This window comes from Chrysoperla carnea, chromosome 2 (assembly GCF_905475395.1).
Source record: "Chrysoperla carnea chromosome 2, inChrCarn1.1, whole genome shotgun sequence".
Taxonomy (NCBI): Eukaryota; Metazoa; Arthropoda; class Insecta; order Neuroptera; family Chrysopidae; genus Chrysoperla; species Chrysoperla carnea.
Genome location: NC_058338.1, coordinates 72256623 through 72272347, shown reverse-complemented (window position 1 = coordinate 72272347; position 15725 = coordinate 72256623). Strand labels below are relative to the sequence as shown.

Here is a 15725-nt window from a genome sequence, read left to right as displayed (position 1 = left end):
TAAATTCATTTATAAAATAATCAGATCTTCAAAAACTCTAAAACAAAATAAATAATTGACAAAAGCAAATACGCGATTAAATAAAATCTGAAAAAATAAACAAGCTCAGTAGTTAACAGAGCGACTTAACAGTCTGGCGCATAATTGGAAAGATTTGAGCCGGTCTAGATTTTACTGTGATTCGACTGTTAAAGTCGCTGTGTTTATAATTTTTAATTTCCTTCATTTTGATACCCTATTCGATAGGTATGGTTAATTTTTTTTTATTTACTTATTACTCTTTTGCTCCAAAAATCCACCATTTTGTCTTTTTTTTGTCAGACACCTATCTATCTAAGGATACTTACGGATAATACGGTTTTTAAGACGAAAATAACGATACTTGAACAAACATACATATATAAATGCAAGAAACGCGCCAAAAACATTCCCACTCCTTAAAAGTCGGGTAAAAACATTCTAATTTTAAAACTGACGAATTATTCTCTGTCATTCCAAGTCTCACTCCACTTGAACTTACGGCAGGAAAAAGCCGTGAAATTTTATTTTTGCTTTGCAAAAGTTGTAAATACATGAAAATAAAAAAAGACAAATTCACCTTTTTGTGCAAAAAAATTACAAGCATTGGTGTAAATCATATTGGCGTTTCCATGCTAACGATACACTACTTTAATAATAGAATTGTATGGATGCATATATAATTGTATGGATTGCATTTAAGACTTCATTGAAAATTTAATATTATTGCCTTACAAATTTAAATAAATAATTATGAAAATTTACATTTGAAAAATAATATTTGCCCAATTTAATATCTTCTTTTCACAATTTTTAATACATTAAGTTTAATTAATTAGTGTTTTTCAATAATTTTAATTTGGCATTTTTTATAACATTAACATGTAAAAAATTGCAAATTAGTGATGACAGCCTCCTTTATTGCCCAAATACTTCACTGGTAGCGCTTGCATCGATTTTATTGTCCCTACCATGATTACGCATACAACGAATAGCAAAATTATGAAAGAGAAATGAATTTTTAATTAAATTAAACATTTATAGTTGAATATTAGTTATTAAACAAAACGAAGTAATTTTAACGCCTTTTGTAACCTTTCGACAGCTATAAAGCATACTTTTGTAACACTTGATTAACAATTTATTCCAAGTTTGTCTTTTGTCGGTATTTTAAAATTTTAAAATCCATTTTGTTATATAATATTAATATTTCTATAAACAAACACAACATATTTTCAATCTGTTAAAAGCATATTCGTTACGAATTCGTTTTATAAGTAACACATAGCTACGTTATTATGTAAAAGTCACGAGTTAAATGAAAAGCAGTCACTGGGTGTGGGAGTAACCCACACACACACACACACACATGAGTGTGTAAATGAATACAAAATTCGAATAGATGATGATAAAGGAAAGTAGAAGAACAGAATTATATATTTGAAACTACTTGAAATTCAACACTGCTAATAAAATGTTGGAATTCTTTGACCAATAACGCGTTTCACGTTTGTCTTCATCAATATTAAATCCCAATGACGTGACTTTCACTTAATTTTATGTCTTATACGAACGCATATAATGTTTCCTTATACCAGATGTATCAGAAATTCTGCTATTCTAGGCGATCCATTTTACTCAAATGATGCGCCAGCGTATAAATTCTGCTAATAAAGATTTATACTCTTAAATAATAGGCAAAATTCATGGCTTTTTTAATATTTTTAATTAATTGTTTACACAGTTATAACATAGTAAAAAATGTAGATACTATTTAAAAATGCTGTAATTTACGGTAAAAAAATATTTAAAATACAGAATAATTTTGAGATGTTTAAACGCAGTTCTTAATATGTGATCTTGTGTGTGCTTTTACTAATGTTATGTAGATACTTTTTACTACAGGTGAAATACCCACGTGTGTAGTCATTATAGTATATATCCATGGAAATACTATACAAAATATCAGTAATTAATACTATACAGTATGTCAACAAGTCGGACAAGAAACATACTATGATGTCACGCCAGTTTTAAATTTTGAATTTCCGTTTTAGAAATTTGAATTTCTCTCACTGAATTTGTACTTTTATAAATTAATTTTAAGTAATTAAAAAGATTTTAAATACTAAAATAATAGTTTATTTGAAAAATTCATTTGAACCAAATTTAAATATCATGAATATTTATTCTACTTTGAAATAACAATACTTCAATTTTAAAATGTATATAAACAAATTAAAGAATTCATTGAGTAGGATGGCCGTGGCTGACTTTAAGGTTCCTATCTGTGGTCTAGTCATTGGTCGTTGCGTACTTTGTATTGCGTTGCATTGGTCGTTGCGTACTTTGTGATTTAAAACATGTTTTCAATCGATGGAGAAAGACAAAAAAATGAATACAAATGACAGCCTATTGCGCAGTATAAAGTACGCAATGACCTCGCCTAGATAGACGCCTTTTTTCCAGCTACCCTCTCCACTCGAGTTTTACGTCCTTACTACATATGTTGTTGGGTAGGATATTTATTTCTTATTATAATAAATCTCCCCTTAATTTTACTGTAAAGTTCAGCCCAAAAGATTTTAATTTGGCAGTCATAAGACATAATTTTCAAAAATCTTGTTTGGAATATTTTAACACCTTTTTTTTTTGTGACATCCTAAGATATATCCACGAAAACAAATTATAAATACCTGAAATCGACTCAGTATATTGAAATAGTATGAAAAAACCTTTTTCCAATTTTCCCGGGGATTTCCATTCCATGAAATAAATTGTTTCGAACTTTTGTGTTAATTTGACTATCTTTCAAATCGATTGGTGAAAATTCCATCTTTCTAACATGGATAGAACAGCGCGCTCTCTAACAATTAATAATCAAGCACTTAAAATGCAATTAGGTAGGCTAAACATTTTTGCGGGATGTTGTTGGGTAAGCTTTACGTTACAAATGAACATTTTATATACATTAAAAATCTGATTTTTTAATACACTTTTTGAGGGATGAAAATCGTAAAGATAGCGTTGTTTCAAATTTTACGAATTTTTATGATAAAATTTTTTCCGAAAGGATTCAGCAGTCAATATTATTAATTTAAAAAAAAATAGTTTAAACAATATCCTACCGGATTACCCACGTATAAATGATAAATTTTTTTAACAGAATCCTGCAAAAATTTTCTATTCCAAATTTATTCATGATCAATGACGGATTTATTTACTTTTTTACTTCATTTAGTGCAGCGGGACCAAGCAGATTTATTAAAAATTATTAATATTTTTAAACGTATGTCTTTTTTCAGCAGTATTCTTTGTTAAGTATGGCCCTCGAATTAAAACAAACACAAACACCAAAAATGAAATCAAGAATAAAACGGAATACAAAATTTTAAATACTCATTCTAATATCCTTTTATAATTGCGGTTACGGTTCTATTGGATTATTCAATAAGTAAATAGTTTTATCAATTTTAGCAATGAAAGCTTACATTGAAAATTTCAAAGACCGCAAAGTGGAATCATTTAAAGTTTAGTAAAATTTTTAGGGATTAACCACTACAAATGTTCTATCAAGATAATATTTATAATAATTATATTCTAGTTATTGTGAATCAAGTATGGTAATTTTATAAAGTTTTTACAAAGTATTTAGTGTGTATGTTTATAGTATGCTTATTAATTTTTCACAAATAATTTTTTTTGTTTATTGGGATTCTTATACTATCAAAAAACTGTTTTTTTAATCCCCGAAATAAAAAAAAGGAGGTGTTATAAGTTTGACCGCTATGTGTGTGTGTCTGTGTGTTTTTCTGTCTGTGGCATCGTAACGTATAAACGGATTAACCGATTTAAATTCTTTTGGTTCTATTTGAAAGGTAATTTAACGGAGTGTGTCTTAGCTATGTTTTAAGTGAGAGCTTAGGTTTTCGTACCCGAAAAAACTAAAAAATTGGCGATGATCTTCAAAATCAATTCAGTTTGGAAAAGGCATGACAAATAAATAATTACTATGGAAATGAATGGTCAAATAAACTTGGTAATTCATTTCAAAAAGTGAATCGCCATGAGAACTGATTCTAGCGCGCTCTAGCGGTAGAAAATAGAATCTGTCTATGACAAGTCAAATTTATGCATGGCATATGGTTGAATTGTTTATTTATATTTTGATAATGAATGAAAAAAAAAATTATTTAATAAATGTTTACGTTCGTACTATTATTTCTGTTGAAATTTGGCTTGTCATATACAGCTTCTATTTTCTACCACCAGACAGCGCTAGAATCAGTTCCCATGGCGAATTAGATAATTTCAAACAATAATTGAAAAGAACAAAGTCAACAAGAGTTATACGTTTAAAGTGTTTATCTGTGCGTCTGTGTATTTCTCAGTGATATCGTAGTCCCTAAACGGTCGAACCGTCTCGATTTAGAACATTTTATAGCAAAGTTTCCAAAAATCGGTTTACAAAGAATAAATCGCATTTGTCGGGGGTATTTTAAATTTTGTAAATTTCACTTGTATATTACACATCTTGAAAAGATTAATATTTACCATAAAAATCTAAGTGGAAATACTATCACTAGATAGCAATTTACCATAGCCTGGTATTCCAAAATTTACCTTTCAATACAAACGTATATAATTTTATTAAATCATATAAAAAAACATCTTTAAGACTACAATTGCATTCAATAATAATTGAAAATCAAAACCTTTCATTTTCAAATGTGTGCTGGCCGGAAATTGGTCTTTATCAACCCACCTGCAGTTTTACATAGAATTATAGTATTATATAAAACTATATATCTATATATATAATTATTTAGGGCCATTTTTCATTTATAATTATAAATAATATTTTATATACAGTTTGGCAATCAATTTGTTAGCCATTTATAATGTATGAAGTAAGTAGAGTTTAATGGACGTTCTTATGTATAAAACAAAAAGGAAATGTACTGTGTGTTATGCGTGCGTAATCATATCATTTGACCTGTTTTTGTATATGTGTATATTTGAACACAGCCGGTAAGTCTCAGCAGCTGTACATCATGTAACGTTGTAACCATACGATACAGCGCGCATCATACACAGTACACATGCCCTCTTTGTTTTATACATAAGAATGTTAAGTTGGGTAAAGAGAGCCTTTTGAAGTATAACTTCTTTACGTTTCATATACGTTTTTATGCTTGCTTGGCGCGTGTAACCTAATGCGCATTACTAGTCTCGATTTAATATTGAACACACGGTATACAAGTAAAGGATAACATGATAGTATCCTGTATCCTGAAAAATAAAAATCCACTAATAAAAGTAGTAAATGTGTATATCAGTGTCATTGAGTGTGTGTATGTGCATTGGTGTGTGTTAGTACCTATCTCCTACCTTTTACAAATAAAATTTATTTACTATTTTTTGAAACATTGATGATATGATAACAAAATATTGTTCTGGTTAAATAAATGCCTGAGGCCTATCACATAACCTATATCTATCATATCATTGGTAGCCTAAACATGCATCAACAAAACATAATAATCTGGGCAAGAAATTACCTAAACTTTTCTATCGGTTCAAAAGCTATGTGACTTTTATTAAAGCATTTTTCGAAATCTTGATTGTTGGAAATAAAAATTATAATGATTTTTGAACTAGCTACCTATGACCTTCATTTGACCAAATGTCGTAATTTCAGTTGCTCTTAAAAGTCAAGCATTCCTTGAGCAAATCCTTTCAGTTTTAGTTGGTTTTAGGTTACTTTTCTTTTGTTTTTTTGAGATTTATTTTATATGAATTGTTAGCAATGAGGGAAGAAAAACCACCTGTCATGTGTTGAAATTATATTCACGCCTTTCAGATATTATTATCTTTGACTAGAAATTCAAGAAGTTTCTTGAAAGTGTAAAAACATTCTAGAAAATCATGTTTAGTTCCTCCATCCATTTCCATTTAGCTTTATTATCAGTAGAAGTACAAAGGCTAACGCAATCCAAGATCGTGAATTGGGAAAGTGGATAGTTAAAAAAGATTTTTAAACAAGTAAACACCAAAAAATATATGTAAATTTAAATACTGACTCGTCAGCTTCACATTATGTTAAAAATTCGTAACGCAGGAGCTGCGTTAGCTTAGCGAATTCCTTCAGAGATTGAATAAATAGCACATTTTTCTTAAAATCGATTATTACATACGTCTAGAGAAGAAATCACAAGAGTACGTTTTTGCTTCAAACTCATAAAAAATACAAAAAAGTTTTCTTTTGAAAATTTTATACTTCCCTTCCCCTTCTTGCTTATCTGTCAATTTTTCTCTTTAACAAACTTAATCTTTTAAATACCAAAACCCTTCTTGATACCAAATTTTATTCAAATCGGATTTAAATTGCGCCTGCTAGAGATGGTACATACATATAAACGTAAGTATAGATATAGCTATACATTCAAACATACATACATTCTAAATTTGATCATTAGTACAAAAGCAATAGCTCCACTTCCTTCCTTTCCCTTCCTTCCAATAGCTCCACTCCTTTGCCACTTCTGGAAATTTGCTAGAAAGATAATAAATTCCGAAAATACCAATGATTTATTTTATGAAGTACGAATCGTTCACCATGGGAAATATTTTGGTTATGATGTTGAAATGCATCCGCATGTTTCTTATTTTAACCGGTAGATGGATGCTTCCGGACAAAAAGTGCAACTGTAAAACACTAGAGGTTGCGTTATAACGATTAGATTGCTACCAAGTAAAATAGTGACCGTTAGTAGCACATTGGTCTGTGTCATACTTGACTTGACTCAATTCCTTTAATCCTTAGGGAGGCACAGGACCGAAACAAAGGATCTCCAGCAAATACGATTGCTGACCAGACTCTTGACTTCACTTCAGGTTTTGCCTTCCAGTTCTGCCTCTTTTTCCACGGTTCTTCGCCAGGTGATGCGAGGTCTTCCCGGTTTTCTCCTGCCTTGTGGATTCCAATCGAGTGCCTGGTGGCTGATGTCTTAAGGAGGTTTCTTAGCGTATGGCCGATCCAGCTAAGCTTCTTATGCTAGAGGACGTATGCTATGGATGTTTGATTTGTTTTCTTCCACAAGTTAACATTGGATATCGAATTTGGCCAAAATATGTTTAGTATTTTTTGCAGTTGTTCATGAATGTCTGTATTTTGCTAGAGATGTCTTTAGTTTCTCTCCATGCTTGGCAACCGTACTGACTTTACATTTGTTTCAAAAATTCTCAGTTTGTTCTTGAGTCTTAGGTCCTTACATGTCCAGATGTTTCTTAGTTGTGCGAGGGTTCCTTTTGCTTTTTGTTTGTTATTGATGCCGCCTAAATATTGAAACTGGTCTACTTGTTCAATTTCTTCATTGTTAAGCATTATACTTGTTGTTTGCGGTGAATTTATTCCTTAACGTGATACTGCCTACCATGAATTACAAACTGGATGCTGATCGATAATTTATTGAGTAGGTACTCGTACGGGAAAATCACAACAAATATTGCTCAGATTACATACCACTTAGCAGAAGAAACAACCTGTATAATTTTAGTATTAAATAAACCATAAAATTTACATCTTGATTTTATTTTATATTTTATAAAATGTACAATAACGAATATGAACGAACGTAACCATTTAATATTATCTATCTATAGTACAAACATAAAATATTAAATTATTGTTTGTGATATGTTGTTTTAAAATAACAAACGCCATTTTAATCTTATTTATGTTTTATTATTATCTAAAACATTCAGTTACTACTAAGTTTATTTTATAGAATAATTATTAGGTTTTAGCTTTTTGATTTTATTTAAAAGATAGAGATAAATATATATTGAGACCAGTGGTCTTTTGACTAAACATAAAAAATGTGTACCATAGATCTTTTCATCGATTTGCTTTTGTTTCGGACAGATGTCAAAAAACTATTTAACCTAAGAAAGTTAAATATATTATATATATTTTATCTTTGACAAGGATAGAATATATAAGATATGCCTTTACTTGATTGAAAACAGTCCGAAACAAAAAAGAATCATTTGGAAATGAAAGGCCCTATTTACACGTTTCTTCTTCGGTAGGTACCTACTGAAAAATATATCAGTTTTCTCTGTCTGCCATGTTTGTTGAATGGATTCTATTCCAGAATCTAGCATTTGACACCGATAGAAAGGATCTTATTTTCTAAAATAACATCCAATTCGTTTTAGAAGTATTTAAGAATTATTTTGCAAATCGAAAGTATACTTGTGGGATCGTTATTGACATAATGGTTAGTTTTGGAGCTTCAAAAATGGAAAAAATTCACGTAGAAACTCGGAGAAAATTTGTTTCTTGTAAAGGACAATGACCTTTCGTGCACTCCTCACAGGGACAGTAATTAAAAGCGGTTTTAAAAACGTTAAGTGCGGCTGTGATTACATTACGACTTAGTATGAATATTAAAGTATGTTATTATATTTTCTTGATAGAAATTTTTGGTTGTTTTACTGGCGTTCATCTCGCATTAATTCAGCAACCTCAGACGTACTTTAATAATAAAAGAAATACCCGAAATTCGGATGATTTAAAATAAATGCTCGAAGACGTTGCCAGATATCATACATTTAATTATTTTTAACTCCCGAACCAAAAAAAGGGTTTTATAAGTTTGACCACTATATATGTATGTGTCTCTCTGTTTGTCTATCTGTCTGTCTGTGCCATCGTAGCGACTAAACAGATGAACTGATTTGATTTTTTTGTTTCGTTTGGAAGGTAATTTAATGGGGAGTGTTTTTAGCTATGTTTCAAGTTCGAGTTTAGGGTTCAGTACCCTACTAAAAAATAGGCGATGTTTTTAAAAAACGGTTCCCTTTGGAGAAGGCTTTAAGGAAAAAGGCAATTTAATGGAAAGTGGTCTTAGATATGTTTCTATTGCCAGTTTAGGGTCCCATATCCGAAAAATTCGTCGGGGGTTTTTGATATTTTGAAAATTTGACTTGAAAACGAGATCCTTGAAAATTGCAACTGATTAATAAAATTACAAAAACCATTTAAGACGATTTCCTAATAATTTTTTTCTGCCTACCAAATTCAATAATATTCAATTTGATTAAAATCTCTGTTTAGTATTCAAAAAGAATGGTAAGTAACAACTGTCACTTAGCAAAACTATGAGCTAAATCTAATTAAGTTTATATATAAGTCGTCTACAAACATTATTTATGTATACACTACATGTAGACACCATAAAATGGTTTTAGTATTTTATAAATTATTAGACTGACTGACATAAATTTCTTTTTAAATATTCCATCAACTTTGAAAAATAGAATTGACAGGCTTTGGTTTGAAAAATAAAAGAAATATTTGATGATAAAAGTATTTGTCTAAGAATTTTGTATTTTGCTCCTTTTTTTTAAATACAAAACAATATTGATTCAATAAATATAACAACAGCGTTGAGTTTCTAAAAAAAATTTATGATAGAAAGTGATAATATTTACCTCGAAAACACATATAAGCGATATTTACACCCGCGAAATTATTCGATCAATATGACGTTTATACTGCAGATGATGGGATTCTATGAGAAATAGATTCCATTATATTTATAATGCAGCTAAGATTTTTTGGCTGGCGATTTTTCGAACCTATCTAGTGCTGCTTGTCTTACCCACCATTCCTGGTATTTGTCAGAAAATTTCAATATAAAATAAGGGAAAATACTGGTGTCAAATTGGCCATATTTCCCATAAAAATGTAAAACTGGGCTTGATACCAACATAAAATTTGAAAGTGAAATTAAAATTTATTCATGAAACGAAGTAGTTATAATTAATCAAAGATAGCATTCAAAGGTTGCCCATCCTCTTTAAGCCAAACAAATCTCTATGGCGATACCCACGTTTGACGTCACTAGTGGGTATCTTCCTCTTTGTTCAATTAGAAATTTTAATCGTTCCTATCTTGCATATTACTAAAGATTTTTAAAAACTAAACTATATTCGTGAAGCGAGAATTCTTCATCTGAAGTGCTAAAAAATTTTTAGTCACATCCCCTATGGTCGAAATAAATCTTATTATAATTTATCAACGAATATTAACTTAATCAGAAAGCTATTGAATTTTCTTGCATAGGACCATATCCAACCACAGCTTGTTTGATACGTTTGTTGCGCTTGAAAACATGTCGATCCAAACCAAATGACTGTCTATCAGCACTCAAATCACGTTCCAATTCAACTATTTTATAAAACACTAGTAGACAGCTTTGTTTTCTATATGGTCTAAATTCTAGATACCTCTTCATACAATACTACTGTATGCACAATCATAGAAAACAAGTAACATAGAAAAAAATATATATCTAAAATATTTTCTTTATTACATATATATTTTATTTTTATACACATTCCCGATATTCCTGATACAATCTTGTTCATGAAAATCAATAGACCTTGGAGGTATTTTTTATTCCCTCTGTATTGTACAAGATGTTTTAAGTGGAAAGATAATTAAATTTTTCTTTATTTTCATTTTTTCTGAAAAATCTATATTGAAGTACAGTTTATCGTGCTTTTGGTGGCTAAAAAAAATTTTTTTTAATGTGCATTTTATACTTTTCAATAAATTAAAACAGAAATTTTCCTGATAAAAGTTGTTAAACATAAAATTTCCTACCGATTCTTGGGTTAATCTTTCTTAGGATCCTTGATTGAGTCGGATCTTTCATGTTAACTGTTGGATCCGTGTATAAAACAGCATGAGAATACGATTAGCATGAGATTTGCAAGAAAAAAAAACCGATTTTTCAAAATCTAAGCAAATGGGATTAAAACTAAAGTTAAGGATACGAAAAAATTTTCGATATGTTTTCTGTGTTGTTAGATTTCCTCTAATTTCAGCCAATACTGAAATACATACTAGATTCCTCCAAGATACAAAGCATACAAATTAATGCCAAATTTAGTTTTACACGTAAATGTTAAAGATAAAGATAAAATTAATCGTAAAAATTAAAAATCAAAATATAAAAATAAATATTAGTTAAAAAAACAAAACACTTTTTGTAAATAAAAGGTAAAAAATATTTTTTTTTAATTCAAAAAAGTTTTTGAATCGTAAAAAAGCGTTAGGTGCTTTTTAAGATATTTTAAAATGACTTTTCTGTTATCAATATCTGTCTATAAAATATTTACAATAATTGAAATTTAGACCCCATGCTTTTTTACAATAAAATGATATGGAAATCGTGAATCCTGAATATCCTCATCAGGATAATCAAATAAACTTATTAAAATATTGTATTGTCATCGATCCTTGATAAGTATGGCAGCTTTCGAGTTAATGGGACGTCTTGATGGGGTCAAAATCATATTCATAAATTCGCTTACATACTAACATCCAAACATACAAACATACTAACATACGTATGAAGCTATTAAAAGCGGGTTAAAAAGTGGAAATTCTATTAAAATATAAAAAATGGAAAATTCTTTATCATATTGGTTTAAGTCAACTGGCCATGGGCACGCTGTACTTGTATTTTACACGTATATTGTTAGTAGGCTATTATTGGACCCGATTCTCGGGTATGTGTTAGTGAAAAAGTATAATATAATATTAGCAATGATTGGGCGCATTGTTTCCCCATTTATTGTATTGGGAATGAAAAAAAAACCTTACATTTTGTTTTTAATAAAAATAAAAAATGTCATGCTTTACGGTTTAAAAGCTTTTTCTCATTTTCTCCTTTCATAAGCACGAAAAAAAATGGAGAAAAACGGAAAAGAACCATGATTTTTTTGTATGAAAAAACTTACCAGTTGATTATATATATAATGTTCACTTTAGTGTATACCGACCATTTTATCTCAATTGTAATTAATTTTTAATTTCAATTAACTAATTAAAATGCTTTTTTCTAAACAAAGGGTGTTTAAAAAAAATTGACTTGTTGATTTTTAAATAATTCTAATTTGTATATTCAATAACTGGGCGTTCTCACGAAGCTATTTAAACAGAAATAATTTAATTGATTAAAATAACCGAATACTGTAAGAAATAAAGCTGCAAAAAGGTTATAAGCTTGCAATTCTATGAAATAGTATAACTTTTTATGGGACTCGGCTCAAAAGGTTCGTACGCGTGTGCAGAAAAAAGTCATATTGATTAGAAAGTGTGCATGGTCCCGCCCACCTAGAAGTTCGCCCAAGCTAATTCTGTTAAAAAAGAAATTTGAGAAAATAGTCATTGGATTCGCATATCTGGGGGTAGTCTGAGCATTTTTTGTCTCATGGCAGTTTTGTAGAAAATTTGATATTATTGAAATAAACGACTATTGTGTGATTTCGATCAAATATTTGGCCTCAAAGTTGTTGTATGTTATACTTAAAAATGTCATGAGACAAAAAATACTTAGAATACCCCAAAATATAAGATCCAATGTTTTCTCAAATTTCATTATTTTTTAGCAGAATTAGCTTGGACGAACTTCTATTATTTATTAGACCAACATCATAAACAAGTCTGCAAAAAATCGGAACGACCGGATTTGATGCAGAGTACTCCGTACTTTCAAACGACAAGGCTACTGTATTAAATCTTTAGTTTATCAACCAAGGAAATAATAATTATATACATAATGAGTTAATACATTTATGAACATCCTTTGTAATAAGTTCACTCTAATTAATTTAATAGAATTTTTTTTTTTTTTGTTTCAGGTGTGACACCTAATGTTTACTTTTGATGGTGTGGACACACAACATGGTGTGTGGTTTGTTCAAGCGGTATGGGCGTCAGTGTCCCCAAGGTGAGTGTTCTGTTGCTGTCCATAGCATTGCTTGTTCAATGCTCGCCGGATTGGACCGACGAATGTCCTTCAGCATGCCGATGCAAATGGTCATCAGGCAAAAAGACTGCATTATGTCGCGATGCAGGATTCACCTCAATTCCAGCATCATTAAACTCCGATATGCAAGTGCTTGACTTAACAGGAAATGCAATACCATATTTAACAGAAGATGCGTTTCGTTCGGTAGGACTAATAAATCTGCAACGAGTGTTTATTAAAAGTGCGCGTGTGCGTGAAGTGCATAAAGATGCGTTTAGAGACTTAATAATATTGGTTGAAGTCGATATATCGGATAATCTGATAACTAGTTTACATCCAGATACGTTTGTGGGTAATTTACGTTTAAAAGTATTGTATTTAAGTGGAAATCCTTTGCGTGAACTACGTGCGGAACAATTTGCTCCACTTCCACATTTAAGGACTATCGAGCTTATAAATTGCCAACTAACTATAATACATGATAGTGCTTTCAAACATGTTTTCGGTTTAGAATCGTTAAATTTAAAAGATAATAAATTATCTCAATTATCAGAAACTGTGTTTGCTCCAATAACTCAATTAAAAACATTAGTTCTTGACGGAAATCCTTGGTATTGTGATTGTAGATTACGGGGATTTCGTAATTGGTTTCTAGCAAGTAATTTACATCGTGTACCAATACCATGTCACGGTCCACGTCAACTAGCTGGCCTCTCATGGCAAAAAATACCTCCAGAGAGGTTTGCATGTGCACCACAAGTTTCAGTTACAGACAAATTAGTGCAAATGGAACTTGGTGGAAATGTGACTATTGGGTGCCATGTTCGCGGTGACCCGGAACCAAAAGTCACTTGGCTATATAATGGCCATGAAATCGGTAGCGTAAATGCAACGCACCCCGATCAAGTGCTCTTAATAGAGGTCGAAGAAGGCCTACTAGATAAATGGATTAATATTAGTATATTTAATGTCAGTGATTTAGATGCAGGTGATTATTCTTGTGTCGCACAAAATGTAGAGGGTACAGTTTCTCGTAACATTACATTAGTATTACCCGCAGCAGTGGTTGTATCAACATTAAGCCATGAAGAAAGTAGCTATATGTGGGTATGGCTTGTTAGTCTCGGCTCCTGTATACTCGTTATTTTGTTAATCACTTCAGTATGTGTATGTTGCGTGTGTAGTCGTAAACAACGTCGTCGAAAGCGACATAGAAGAAAAGCACGCCTTAAGGGAAGTGTAAGTTTCACCGACCAAGAAAAGAAATTATTAGATTTGAGTATCACAACAACTGAACGTCAATCAGCTGCAGATAGTTGTGAAATGCTTGGTGGTTCATTAATGATGGACATGCAACCATCATCATCAGATATCGCCTGCAATCGGCTCCAACAACAACCGCCGCAACTTTCACCAATTGAAATGTGTGACCAACTATCTCAACAATCTCAGCAACCTCCAGTTCATATCACAATCGAAAGTCATGGTGCAGATGGTGTTTCACTATGTTCAGGCATGCAGAGTGGTCGAGAGTCCAATGGGCCAGGGTCTTCATCAGTGAATTCTGGTGCTGTCTCCTATCCCACACAATTAGGCGTATACCCACCGCCACCGGAGTTTTCAACAAGTATTCTACCTGTTGGAGCTTTTGGTAATATATTAATTTCAGTGTCCGTTAGTCAAGATCCTAATATTGACATACAACGGTATCCGGACTTATTAGACATTCCACATCGGTCCAGTAAGTCATCATCAAAGGCGATAAGCGTTGCTGCTGGTCCCGACATCCCTTACTGTCTATCAGCTGTGCCAGAGAACTATGCAACGTTGCCAAGACGCCAACTACGACCAACAGTGGTAATGGGCTCGGGTGTGACATCAGTCATACATGGTGCCGGTGCAGTTCAATATGACAACATGGGTCCACGGGTGACAGCAGGTGGTAGTTGCTCAACTCTTTCCTTACCAGATGTTGATCCAAATGCCATCCCAGAGGATATACCACCGCCCCCACCTCCACCAATTTGTTCACCAATCACGACCAATGAGTATGTTTCATTGTAATGTTAAAAGAACAATATAGAAATTATATTTTACCATTCTTCGAAATATGTACATATTGTTTTAATTCGGAGATAAATTTCAATGTAAAGAATTATTATTTTTTATCATTTTTCAAAAAAAGAAAAATAGTTTTGAGCTGGAAGTTTATTAATAAGGGTCGTGTAAAATCAACATTATCTTTTGTTTGGCTAAAGAAATCTTAATTTAATCTTCTAAATCTGAATTTAAATTTTCTTCCCAATTATTTTGTTGAAATAATATATAACATTTACAGAAATTATGTTGTACAGGAAAAAACCATAATAATTTAAGATAATTTACAAAAATAGTATCAAGTTTTCAGTGTGCCATAAATGATGAAGTTTAAAACACGATCTGTATCTAAAGCGTTTCATAGACGTGCAATATTTTATTATTGTGTTAGTTTTCTAAATATAAATGGGATATTGTTTTTGTTAATATAATGTTTTATTCACTTATAACTGAATAATAAAGCTTAAAGCTCACAAATAAGTGTATGATATCTTACTTGAACAATGGAAAATAATGAACGAAGTCATACATCAATCATTTTGTCCCGATGGTCAAATGTTTAATTTGTAAATTAATAAATTGTTGTTTTTTTTTTAAATGTACGAGCGCCAGGACAATTTATGATAAAAGGCTTAATTTTTGTTGTATGAAGTTGGACTAAGCCTAAATTAATTTTAAATGACTTCAAAAGTAGGCATATTTAACATTTGTCTTATGGGAAAACGGTAGACGGATGATATGTTTTCATAGAATTCACCAAAATTAGTTGATGGAAAT

General features: G+C 31.0%; 1 protein-coding gene across 1 annotated transcript in view; it reads left to right on the top strand.

The window, feature by feature from the left end:
• LOC123292362 (leucine-rich repeat-containing protein 24-like) overlaps positions 1–14915 on the top strand; it is a 79176-nt gene extending 64261 nt beyond the window's left edge. Inside the window, exons 2-3 of the mRNA XM_044872991.1 lie at positions 12742–14358; positions 14446–14915. Of these exons, the coding sequence (XP_044728926.1) occupies positions 12810–14358; positions 14446–14915 (2019 nt within the window). The 5' untranslated portion in view covers positions 12742–12809. The remainder of the gene's footprint in view (positions 1–12741; positions 14359–14445) is intronic.
• The last annotated feature ends 810 nt before the right edge of the window (positions 14916–15725 follow it).